The 12,575-nt window shown below is 53.6% G+C and overlaps 1 protein-coding gene across 1 annotated transcript in view; it reads right to left on the bottom strand.

Moving 5' to 3' along the window:
- Positions 1 to 10,287, bottom strand: part of XYLT1 (xylosyltransferase 1) — a 299,870-nt gene extending 289,583 nt beyond the window's left edge. Inside the window, exon 1 of the mRNA XM_028145748.2 lies at positions 9,782 to 10,287. Within this exon, the coding sequence (XP_028001549.2) occupies positions 9,782 to 10,138 (357 nt within the window). The 5' untranslated portion in view covers positions 10,139 to 10,287. The remainder of the gene's footprint in view (positions 1 to 9,781) is intronic.
- Between the last annotated feature and the right edge of the window lie 2,288 nt (positions 10,288 to 12,575).

Raw genomic sequence — 12,575 nt, 5'->3', positions numbered from 1 at the left:
CTTCTTTTACTGAAATGCCAATTTACCTGCACAGTAGACAGTAGGAGCCTGAATGTTGTCATTTTGACTGTCTGGTTATATTTATATATTTTCTCTACTGTTCATTCAAAAAAATATACAGCTATTACAAGTTTAAAAAAAAAATGTTCACCCAAGAAGCAGGGGTCGGTGCCGCTGGGACTCTGTGGATGCTCTGTCCCCGGGTCTGGGTGTGAGTTACCTGGGTGGGTTCCGTTCCTGAAAATTCTTCGAGCTGTACAGTTAGAATAATGGGCACTTTTGTATGTACAGTCTATTTCAGTTTTAAAAATCATTAAAAATATGCAAACTTTAAGGAATGAGTAGAGTTAGTGCAGATAGGAATAGAAACTCTTTATTAAGAGCTGCTATACGAGGCTTGCCCACGCAGCACCTTCAATCACTGCTATGTCAGAACTGGCGTGAACGCCATGCTTAGGATTCCTGGGGTCAGTCTGCAGCGCCTCTGGCCAAAGGGGTCCGTCCAAAATAAAGTACTCAACCAAAAATAAACAAAATTAATCCACCCAACGCACAATAAATCCTCTCGCATGGCCTCTTACGTTTCTCAGCACCCCAACTGCTTCTGTCACTACGCTTGTGACGATCTGACTTTTTAAAATGTTCTTGTTTGTAGGTCATCCTACTCCCAGACCATAAACCGCAGGAGGACAGGGGCCCAGCTGTCTTACCAGTCCCCATCTTCACACAGAGTCCGGCCCCCAGCAGGCCCTCAGCCACTGTCTGGTGAATTAATGGGCAGACGGAGGAGCGGGGTGGGAAGCCTCGGTGGACTTTCCTCATTCTTTCCCTCCTTGTCCCCAGGGGTTACAAGGCAACGTGAGGGGAGCACTGCCAGCTGGTATGAACCTCTCGCATTCTTCTGCTCTGTGACCCCGTCTGACACTCGTACAGGGTTTTCTGAGCCTCCAAGCGCTTTCTTGTCTGTTTTGTGAATTATATCCTCCCAAGCTGGTGAGGATCACGGGCCTATTCACTCATCTGATGGACGTGCCAGGTCATCCCCAACAGAGTGGGCACCCATCCGAGGTGCTCCGGAATGTTCCATCCCTCCATGAGCCGGGCCCTGCCAGCTCTGTGGCCACTCTCCACGTCCCAGCCCCTGTTACTGGGGGGCAAGGTTGTGGGGAGCACCAAAAGGGGAAGGTGGATGATTCGAAACAGCATCTTATACTCACCCCAACAAAGGGGAAACCAGTTGACCAAATTGTGTATTTGACTGCAGAACTGATTCAATTTTTGTTGCTGATGTTTCCTCCGTAATGGCTGCTGCGTATAAGAATTTGCATATTCTGAGTATAAGCCAACAGCCAGGGAGGGAAGGAAACCTCCACGGTGCCCACGGGAAGGCAGAGGCAGTTGAGGTACAGAAGTGCCGTGAGTAAGCCACATGGGGATAACTGAAAGGTGACCACAGATGCTTATTTTTAGCTCGTCACCGTGAACACGAAGCTCTTCCACACGGAGGCTGCAAACTCCACAGTCAAGAGGTCCGTCAGGGATCACAGGTGAAAGAGGAGACCTTGGGGGGCTCTGGGGAGCCTGGAGGGTCTCGGGGGAGCTCCTCCTCAGCATGCCCAGTGGATGACAAGAAGGAATGTGAGCCCAGTGCTGCCGGACCTTGTGACTTTTCAAAGGCATTTCGAAAATCCACATGGTCTTACAGCACATCCTAACCCCTACATGTCGGTGCCTTTCTAACTCGGTATACTGTGCGGGCCAAACACAACCTACCCAGGAGCCACGAATCGCCCCTCTTGCGAACACCTGCCATGGAAAAAAGTCAGGAGGCTGGCCATGAAGCAGAGCTGTGCCGCTGCACAGGCCCTTCCAGGTCGGTGCCCGCATGGCCCTGCCTGGCAGATGAAGACGTGACATGTCAGGTTGCATGACATGAATGGCAGAGCTCGGCTGTGAACCTCTGATGTCAGAGTACTGCCCCCCCAAACGGAACATCACATGACATGCCTCACAGGCCATTCAGCATCTGATCACCTGCTCCCCTGCAAACCTCGGGCAGCTCCCTGCTCATCGCTGGGCTCCTGATTCACCTAAAAGGAGAGGAGTGTGAACTCCACAAAGGCAGCCGTCCAGGCCTCGTGTCTGCCAGTTTGGGGGTGATGGGAAACTCGAGAGCTTCAGGCCCCTGAATCACACTATTCCTGGCCCCTGCCTGTCCAGAGAACACCTTCCTCTTGAGTCCACAAGGCCACCATGGGGGAAAGAAGATCGGCAATGAATTTGGACAGAACCTGAGAGAAACCTCTCTGTTGACAGGCCATCTATTAGCCGTGGCCCGAGCCCTCGCCTGCTGGACGAGTCTCCCAGAGAGCAGGGAGCGCATCTCCCTGTTCACAAAGGCAGGTCCAGTGCTGGGCTCAGTGCCTGGCATGCTCTAAGTGTTGGAGTGGAGGATGGGTGGGTGGATGGATAGATGCATGTGAATAGGTGAATGCATGTGTTGATGCATGAATAGATGGGTGCATGCGTTGTGGCATGAATGGATAGCAAGGAGGTGAAGGAAGGAGGGGCACGGAATAAAGGACTTACTGGCTCTGAATTGAGACTAAGAATGCAGGCTTTGGAATCACCACCAACCCTGAATTCCTAGTTTGGTCACTTCCCAGCTGTTTAACTTTCACCCAACTTATTGCCTTAGCTTTTATTATTTACTAGTGACCCGGTGCACAGATTCGTGCACATTGAAAGGAAACTAATTAGAAGGTGGCCTGCAGGGTGGGACTGAGCTAGATGGGCCGGACACGCCCTGGGGCCAACCTCCCCGGGGTCCCTCCCGAGCCGGCCACACCTGGGGTGGCGTCGTGGCTCAAAGGGCATCTACAGAGTGAGCGGGGTCCCTCCGGCAGGTGGGGTCCCGGTCCCGTAGTGTTAGAGGGCACTCTGCAAAGTTGCTGTTGAACAGGGTGTGGAACACAAATGCAAGTGTGCAGTAAACCAGATTCGGGGCCAACAGTGCCCCAGCAACAACATACAACATAACACACGGCCGAAGGTGGAATCACACAGCCCTGCAAGGAATCAGGCTCCCTCCTTTCTGGTTTTGGGGTGCATCACCCAAGAATTGCCAAGTCACTGCAGCTCGGCAGCTCCTGCGTTGCGCATCTGCCCCCTGGTGGTCAGTGTGCATCATAGCTACTGGTCAGATGGACACTTAGCATATTAGCCTTTTATATATATGTAGATAATCAGTAAAATAGAGGTGAGACTAATAGCCCTTAACTTGCAGGAAGTTGTAAGGATTCAATAAGATCATGTCTTTCTGGTGCAAGGTAAACATTCAATAGAGAGAAATCCCCTTTCTCCTCCTCATTATTACAGTTTACAGTGTCTGTGCCCCAGTGGGCAATCTTCCCATCAATCTCTCCGCCCAATAAATTGGACTCCCTTGGGCTTAAACAATGTGCCTCGGGGCCAAGGATTACAGCAAAGGATTTCCAGGGAGAAGTGCTTGTCATTAGCGTCCATGACACATTAGCCTGGATTAGATGCCCAGATAAGCCAGCAGTCACCTGGCTGGGACAAATCAGACATGAGACATAACACATCCATTTTGTTGCCTTCAGAGGGTCCCAAAGGACTCAAGAAGGCCCTTCTGGGACATTCTTCCCCGTGTGGATGCCAGTCTACATTATTGAAGGGGTTAAGGTGACACACACATCCTGCCCCTGTCCCTGTCACCTTCTTGGTAATGTCTCTGGCTTCCCTTAGGGGAGGGGCAACCCTAACCACAGGGATCAGAGGGGCACAACCTGATGCATATCTGCGGGCAAACGGGTAGTTTCTGTTGCAGGCAGAAGAGGTGCCCACAAGACAATCGGACTGCATGTTCTTAGAGATAACTCCCTGCTGCACCCAGTCTCTTGGGGGCAAGTCGGGGGCTCCGCCGGAGAGAACCACAGAGCCAATTACCGAGGTGAGCGGAGCATTGGGAAGCCTGCTGGGGAGGAATGAAAGCCGTTTCCACTGGCCAAGGACCTTTGCACAGTTCCCTCTCCCCCCTCCTCCCTTGGCTAGAGAGAGCTGAATTCAGAACGCTTTCCTCCAGCCAACTTGGCAGTTGGAGTTCAGTTACTCCCAGGGATGCGCTCCATGTATTTCACTATAGCGGGATACCTTCTTCTCCAGGGACCGCTGGGGCTGTCCCTGGTGCTGGGCATGGTGCCCAAATCAACTACTTATGTGTGTCCTTAAATGAGTTCCATGATTCCAAGGTTGTGGACCTTTGCAAGATGCCTGTATAAGGGACATTGTAGAGCTGAGTGGTTAAGAGCACAGACTGCCTGGGTTCAAATCCCAGCTCTGCCATTAATAGTGGTGCACCTTGGGCAAGCTGATTAAGCTCCTTATGCCTCAGTTTCCTCACTGTAGCATGAGGTATAAATGAGTTAATAATTGTAAAACACCAAGAACAGGATTGGTTGTATTAAGCACCATGACTGTTGGCTATCGAAGTTACAATAGTACATGCCTTTAAAGAATAAATGTGTTAATGTATACAAAGGGCTTAAAACAGTTCCTGGCACATTATAACAGCTCTATAGACATTATCATTATGGTTGTTGTTGTTATTATTACCCTTCTACTTATCTCTTTATTTAAGGGCCAGAGTCAATAAAAACTGTGTATCTGCTCTTTTTCCAGGGTTGACAATAAGAAGTGAGAAGAGAGATCGGAAGATTCAGTTGCCTTTAGGGTTTTTCAAAGAACTGCACAGACAAGGAGCTCAGAAATCTGTCCATCAATTGGAATGGAGGCAGACCTGGGTATGGAGCCCAGTCCTGCTCTTCCCCAGCAGTATAAGCTGCTTCCCCTCTCTGAGCCTCAGTTTCTTCATCTGTGAAATGGGAACAACAGTTGGGAATAGTCACCGAGACAGTGAGGTGATATCTGCAAAACCCTCATTATTCCTGCCACACAATCGACAACGTAAGACCAGCAATTTCTAGCCAAATGTCCTTCGTTTCTGAGTTGGATAACACCTTCGTCCACCCTGTATTTTTTGGGGGGGTGGTGGGTGAGCATAACGTACTCAAAATACCTAAAGGATGCCTGGCATACAGCTGGCACTTAATAAATGTTACGGTCCTCCCCCTACCACATTCCATCCTGCTCCAAGGATCGACACACAGGAGACAATGCTTTCCACTGCCGTGGGTTTCTCTCAAAACGCTACTTGGCTGGGGAAAATGGATGCTAATTGTGGGGGAAAAAAATTGCTTATTTTCAAACATACTATGAGTTTCTTTTTTAAAGAATAGCTCACATCCCTTCCCTTTAAACTTGGGTTTTGCAGGGGCTGAGTTTGTGATTGCTTTCTTTTTTTATTTTCCCCAAAGTATTTTCTCTTTGTTTCTGATAGATGGGGACCAGGGTCCATAAAAATGGGGAGATACAAAGGAAAACAAAGGAGAGAGTTGTCCTCAGTGCCAAGTCTTAGGGCAGCATTAACCAAAAGACAGAGAGGAGGCAGTCCTTGTCCCAGGCAGTCGGGCGTGTGGGCACTGCGCATGCTAGTCCTTCTGCGCCTAGACCTATGGCCCACTGACCACACGCAGCTCTGAGCAGGAAGCAGACCTTTGCCACAGAGATATGCTTAAGGATATTTTGTTTTCTGGAAAACAGTAATAGGCCTTTTGTCATTCAACCTCGGGAAGGTTTTCTTTTGTTAACTGACAAACTAGAGAGAAAGTCTAAAGTGCAGAGAGACTGGAGCAAAGTATACATAGGGCAGGGCAAAAGTAGGCTTACAGTTGTTCGTATGGAAAATAATACAATAATGAATAAATAATGATACAAGAATAAACTGTTTTGCATACTCACAGTTGCAAATACACTTTTGCACCACCCTATGTGTGTATATGTGTGTGTGTGTATAGATATACACACACATACTATATACACACTTTGAATAATTATAAAGGCAGTGTTTATTAAAACACATTTCATTTTCAAAATGTAATAGAAGCTACAGACATTGTTTGTATACATTTTGGGGGGACACCCTGTATATACAAAACATATATGTATACCTATGTGTATAATCATTTCTCCTTTTATTTATCTATTTTATTTAACATTTTCCAGTATGTGATTAAGCAGATGGCAACATTTGCAGGAAGGTAAATATTGTTCGATGATGCATATTTCTGTATACAAAGTGTAATGCATTGCTCAAGCAAAATAAAACTCCATTGAGAGTGTGAAGGAAAAAAAACACAAAAACCCGTCAATAAAATACCCTCTGTTCTCTGTGGTCTCAAAACATTTGGATAGAAAGAAAAGCTACGCCTCTGAGGCTGTTGGAACCAGAGGCGTTCTGCATACAGTGAACCGATTTTTCAAAGTCGCTGCCAGTGTCTGAAAACATCCCGAGTTATCTGAGCAATGTGAAGTATGAGGAATTTCTGCAGAAAAATCAACATTTCTAAGGGGTCAGACAATACAGAAACCATTTCACTTTTAGTGTGTGTATGTGTATGGGTGTGTTCAAGGGTAATAAAAATTAGGTTTCTTAAATGAAACTTACTGAGTAACAATTTATCTAAGGGCACAAGCAATAAACGCGAGGACTGCAAGAAGTTCACTGGAGGCAAAGGGGAAAAAATAAACATCCCTTACATTAACACACACAATTGTCCTTCATTTTCTCCAAATCTATTCAGAACTGCAGTTTGATCTTTTTGACAAGCCTCCCCATGGTCCCCTCCCTTTAGAGGTGAGCCCATCTGTTTCTCAAATTCTAAAATGACAGTAAAATCCACAGCTTACTGGGGACTCAATGAAAAAAACTCAGTGTCACAGCCACAAAACAACTACAATCCAGCCAATAATTCTAATGGTTAAGAGCTTTGAAAGAAGCGGAGAGGAAAGAGGAAGTTTGCAAATCTTTTAGGGATATGCCCGGCTTGCCACCATCCTAGCACTCTCTGTCTCTGTCTGCCGGAGAAACTGGGTGTTTCCTCTTGTTTTCTTAAAATGTACCAAAAATACAATCCGCTCCCTCGATGGGGGCGCAGCTCCTCAAACATCAAAGGTACAAATGCAAAAGCTCGGGAGGGGGAGGGGGGGGGCAGAAGGAAGCAGCAAGGTCTGGTTTAGAACATGCTCTATGCTCCGTGCCTGCCTGATGCTCTCTGGGACATACCCACCGCCACCACCAGGGCCCAGATTCTGTCTGCTTGCAAGAAGCAACAGTGCCCATCCCACCCCAGACTTCAACAGAGCAGAGATTAAGCACCATCTCCCAAGCACGTGCCTCACCAGCTCTTTGCAAGAGCCATCTGGAAAATCACAGGGCTTTTTTTTTTTTTTTTAATGTCCCTTTCCTGAATCCAGCTCCAAAGCATCATGCCAGCAGCCTCAGCAGGGTCTGCAAACAAACCGCGTGTTGCCAGGGCCTCAGTGGCTGGCAAAAACGGTCTGGTCCTCTCCTAGCTTGCAACCCAAGCTCAGGAGACACCAGACTTTGGGAACAGCCTGCCCCCTTCTGGTCTCCTTGAGCTCCATGGAAGGGCAGGAGCTGGTGGGGGGGGGGGCGGGGGGGCGCGCACACAGCCAGAGGAGGACAGACCCCTGGCCCCATCTGGCAAGTCTGTACTGATTTCAGGATCCAGCAGGGCATGAGGTTACAAGGGGGTGGGGGAGAAGGGAGGGGAGAGGAGACAGACAAGCAGATAAAACAAAATACAAATCCAGGAGACACAACAATGAACAACAGTATGGTACACAGCCAAGAAGAAGAGGGGGGGGGGGCGAATAAAATACATACATATATGTCTATATCGGAAGGTGAAGAAATTGAGACTGGGAGATAGGGATGGGGGACAGTAACTGGACTTGCAGATCAAAGCAGAGTTTCAGAAAAGCAAAGCAGCTTTGCTGCTGGCATTCCAAAGGACTAAGAAAGGAAAACTGGCCGTCTCCCACCCGCCTTCCCATTGCAAACCTCTCTGTGGCTGAGCTGGGAGGCGAGAGAGCAGGACACTGAACTGAACGCACAAAACGGGGAAAGGGATAGAGAACTCAACTGTCAGGGACCCTGGGAGAAACTTGCCAGCCAGACCTCCTTCCTCCTCTCTACTAGTTTCAACAGGTGGGTATTTGCACCCAAAGGCACCTCCGGGCGCTGGTCTGAACCCCGGACGCAAAGGACACAGTAAGCCCCATGCCCATGCTGCCTGTTCCCACATGGGATCAGCAGAGCACATCCTGAACCCCTCCCGCCCACCTCCCAGTGGGGCCCTCAATCCAGAAAGAATTTCTGCCCAAACACATCACTATCCACGCCTGGATTCAAAGGCAGAGTCCGAGAGCTCCCTTTGCTGGAAATAAGAGGCTGCTGGACATGGGGAATGTTCTGGTTCTCCATCAGGAATCTCAACCCACTCCCCTACCCCCAAAGTGAGGGAATGACGGCTCCCTGCTACCCACACAGACCAGCCACCGCTATGTGACAGGACATCATCGCGTCCTCAGCTCAGCGGCACAAAGAGCTGCACTCTGGCAAAGAGGGTCGCCTAGACTCAAAGAAGTTTAGCAGATGAACACGCCTCACCCTGTGTCCGAAGGCAGCCTTCAGCGAAGGCTCCCGAAGTGGCAAATGACAGAGACATGTGCTAAGTGCCCAGGGATCCTGAAAACTACCCCCGGTTATCCAATAACCCCCACGAGCTAGGAGAGGGCCCCCAGGCCAAGAGCCGGGATGAAGATAAAGACAGACACACAGCTCTGGTGATGCCTTTCAGACAGACACACCCACCGGCACTGAAACCCTGGCCCAGAGGTGGGGACTCTGACCTCCGGTTCGTTGAGCTCCGAGTGCAGTGGGCTCAGCAAAGCAGCCCCAGGAAGGTATGCAAGACACCCCTGGAGGCTTTGGGGCCAGTAGGAGGGCAACCAGATGGCTCCAGGAAACCTATGGAAGGAGCGGTTGCAGAGCCCAGACTGTCACACCCGGAGAGCACAGAAAACCCAGAGCGGCCCAAGTCATGATGGCAGGGCGGGACACAGCCGGTGATAGGAATCAGCTCCACGCGCCACAGAGAGCGCCAGCGACACCATCTAGGAGGCTGGCCATGCCCTGACCCTGGGCAGCAGGGTGAGGAGAGTCAGAGAGGGCACAAGGAGAGGGCAAGGTGAGAGACAGACACCCGGATGAGAGGAAGACCCAAAGTAAGGCTAGGCACCCCCGCTGAGTCTCGATTCGGGGACAGGGCTGGCGACATGGGACACTGTACCCAGACCCCTCTCAGGCCCGGGGCAAAGCAACGCGGCGGCCAGCGGGCACTGAGTTGTCTGCGCCCAGCTCGCTAAACACCGAGATGCTGCGAGAGCCACGGGGAGCAGCGGCTGAAGATCGCGGGCACCATCCACTCACTCAGACAGGGTCCGAGGCACCAACACCCACATGCGTAGAGCAAGTCGGAGCGTCCAGAAAGAGTGACGAGGAGCAGGCACCCAGCCAGCTCCCGTAACCCCCAAAGCGCCTCCTCGGGAGATAACTTCCCCAGACCCCAAGGGGGCAGTCCTTAGACTCGGGATGGGGCAGCCCCTGGCCCCTAAGCCTCGTCAGGCACCCCACCCCTCCTTCCAAAGGGATGTGGAGCCAGCAGGCTGGGGGAGTCCCAGGCTGGAGACCAGGGCGCCAGGGGTGGGGGGCGTGGGGCCAGGGCTGCTCGGCCGCCTCCCTTCCTCCCGGACGCCAGGCGAAGGGGCATCTTACCAGCGCCCGCGGGGGCAGCGCCCCCCGACTGGCCAGCTGCTGCGCCCGGGGTTCTCCGGCGCCGCCTGCCCGCGCCCGCGCCGGGGGCCCCCGTCCTCCGCGGCCGCCGCCACCGCCTCCTCCTCGGGCTGCAGCCGGCTCGGCGGGCAGGTCCCGGCGTTCGCGGCGCGGGGAAGGCGCCGGGGGCGGCTGCTCGGCGCCGCCGGCCGCTGCGCCCCCGAGGCGCTCGCCGGCCCCGGAGTCGAGGCTGCTGAAATTCCACACGACCAGCGTCTGCAGCAGCAGCACGGTGAGCGCCGCGAGCAGCGCCGAGTGCGACCGCCGGGCCAGCCTCCGGGCGCACGGCGCCGCCACCATCTTCGGAGCGCGGCGGGCGAGCGGGGCGCGGGGACCCCTGGGCTCCGGGCCGCCCCCGCGCTCCCCGTGCCTCCCGCGGCCGCCGGCCGCCGCTCGGGCTCCCGCTCGGGCCGCCGCCGCCGCCGCCGCCGCCTCGGCTCGCCGCTGCTCCTCCTCCGCCGCTGCCGCCGCCGCCGCTGCCGCCGCCTCCACCGCCGCGGCGCGGAGTTTTCAGACGGGCAGGGACCCGGACGTCACCAGGAGGAGGGGAGGCGGGAGGCGGGAGCGGGAGGCCGCGCAGGGGGCGCCGGCGCGCGCGCGGGGATCGGCGCGCAGGGACAGGGGGGCCCAGCCCGCGGGGCTTCCCCTCCCACACCCTCTCCCGGAGGGGCGGGGGGCGGGCGACTGGACAGGCTCGGGGGTCGCGGGCCTGGGTGGAGAGGGGCGGGGCCTGGGGCGGAGCGAGGGAGGAAAAGGAGGGAAAGGAAGGGGGTGGGGGCAGACAGACAGGGCAGACCCCCACCAGGACCGGAGTGAGAGTGGGGTAGGGGGAAGGGGAACAGTGCCCGCGGCGGAGAAAACGAGGCGGGGGCAGAAAAACCGAGGGAGCTTTGGGTGAGGGTGGGCCCGCTCAGAACCCCGGGGAGGCGGGCGGGGAAGATCTGGGGGTCCCGAGATCCTGCCTTCCCTGTGGGAAGCCAGCGCGAGGCAGAGGAGTGCAGCAGGCTGCCCGCCCTGGAGTTTGCGGTCCGGGATCCTCTCTGCGCACAAAGACTGCTTGGCAGGTGGAGACGTGAGGGGACGTTCAGGAGTGTCAGAGCCACGGAAGCGTCTCACGCAGAGGATCCTTGGATCCCGGGCTGGAAGGGGCAGGGAGGAGGCTGTGGATGAGCCTCTGTGAGTGGCTTCTGAATCACACCCACCCCCTAGAGCCAAGGATGTCCTAAGTGCTTCATTGAGTCACTTCTTTGCTCCCTAAGGACGCACAGGGCCAAGAGACTCTAAACCCAGTTGGCAAGCAAGTGCTTTCGTGGGGAAAGGGAGACCCCGTGGAGTTTCTCAACCTTCACAGGCTCCAAGTCCCAAAGTCTGGCACCTGAGCCTTCCACCAGGCCCTTCTTCCCAAGCCTCCGGAAGCCTGCCTTCCAGCTGGGCAGAGCTCAGCTCGTGGGGGAGCAGGTCTTGCCACGTAAAGTGGAGTTCTTTTCCATTCGCGCTGGACTATTCCGGTGACCTTGAGCCAGGAGAGCTCCTCCCTGGGCCTGAGCTTTCCTCCTCTGTCAATGAGGGTTTAGCCTGGGGATCCCAAAGGATTCGAGTTTCATCCCCAGCCTTTCTCTGACTCAGTCTTCCCGTCTTTCCCTCCCTTGTCCTCTGGTCCAAGGCTTTCTACACAGCAGCCCTGAACACACAGGCAGGATGGGGGCAGGAATTAACACCGGGAGAATACAAATAGCAGGTCAAATCCCCAGTTTGAGAATTGGGTTACTCGAAGTGAGTGTGTTGCATCTTGTCCCCTGTGCTTTTAAATCTCATCCTTATTGGTAAAAAGAAGATAGTGGAGGAATAAAGAGGATCCATCAGAGAAGGAGGCAGGGAGGGCAAAGAGATCATTTTGTTCACACAACAGGAGTCCATGAACATCCAACTGTGTTAGACACAGGTGCAGGCATCCACAGGTGAGTAAGGCTGAGTCAGTCTCCCCTTCACCAAGCTGGGGTCTAGAGGAGGAGCCAGACATAGATGTCAGTCAGTAAAAGCCAGCGAGGTTGGTGTCACTTCAGAAATGAGCATGAAGTGCTATGGCTTCATGAGGGTGGGGCCGGAGTGACTACCATGAAAATGAGGTTTGATCTAGCAACTCAGAGCTGTGGCCTAGGATTCCTTCTCTTTCCATCTCTCCTCTCTGCCTTTCATGGAGTCTGCTTCCTCCTGAGATTCTCTCTTCATGCGGGCCTGGCATCGATTGCTGAGGCTACCGGTATCCTTCACTCATTTCTAGCCCAGTAGAAGGCGGGGCCGTATTTCCCATTTCCCAGCATTCCCCTCAAAGGCCCAGAGATTCCCTCTGAACCAGCTTCACATCATAGATCACCCCGAAACCCAGCACTGTGGCCAGGAAGATAGAATGTGCTGATCAGCCTGGCCAAGGTCCCACACATCGCCTCTGGCTCCAGGGAGAAGCCAGCTCCCCGGATCAGGATCTCCTGGGAAGGAAGGACCGGTACAGGGGAGGGAGCCACCATTATCTATTCCACGCAACCTCCGCGGTGCTACACAGCATTGGGCCAGTCAGTCCCTCCCAGGCCTTCAGGCTCTTGAATGCCGAGTGAGGGATTGGATGAGATGGCCCCCAGAAGTCTTCCTCAGTGTCCACACAGAGCTGCCCATTCCCAGCAGAGGCTGGGGACTCTGGGCACTCCTCCCACCCCCCACCCCCACCCCCACCCCCTCAAGA

The sequence above is a fragment of the Eptesicus fuscus genome, chromosome 4 (assembly GCF_027574615.1).
Source record: "Eptesicus fuscus isolate TK198812 chromosome 4, DD_ASM_mEF_20220401, whole genome shotgun sequence".
In the NCBI taxonomy this organism is placed as follows: domain Eukaryota; kingdom Metazoa; phylum Chordata; class Mammalia; order Chiroptera; family Vespertilionidae; genus Eptesicus; species Eptesicus fuscus.
This window is presented reverse-complemented; position numbering and strand designations above follow the sequence as displayed.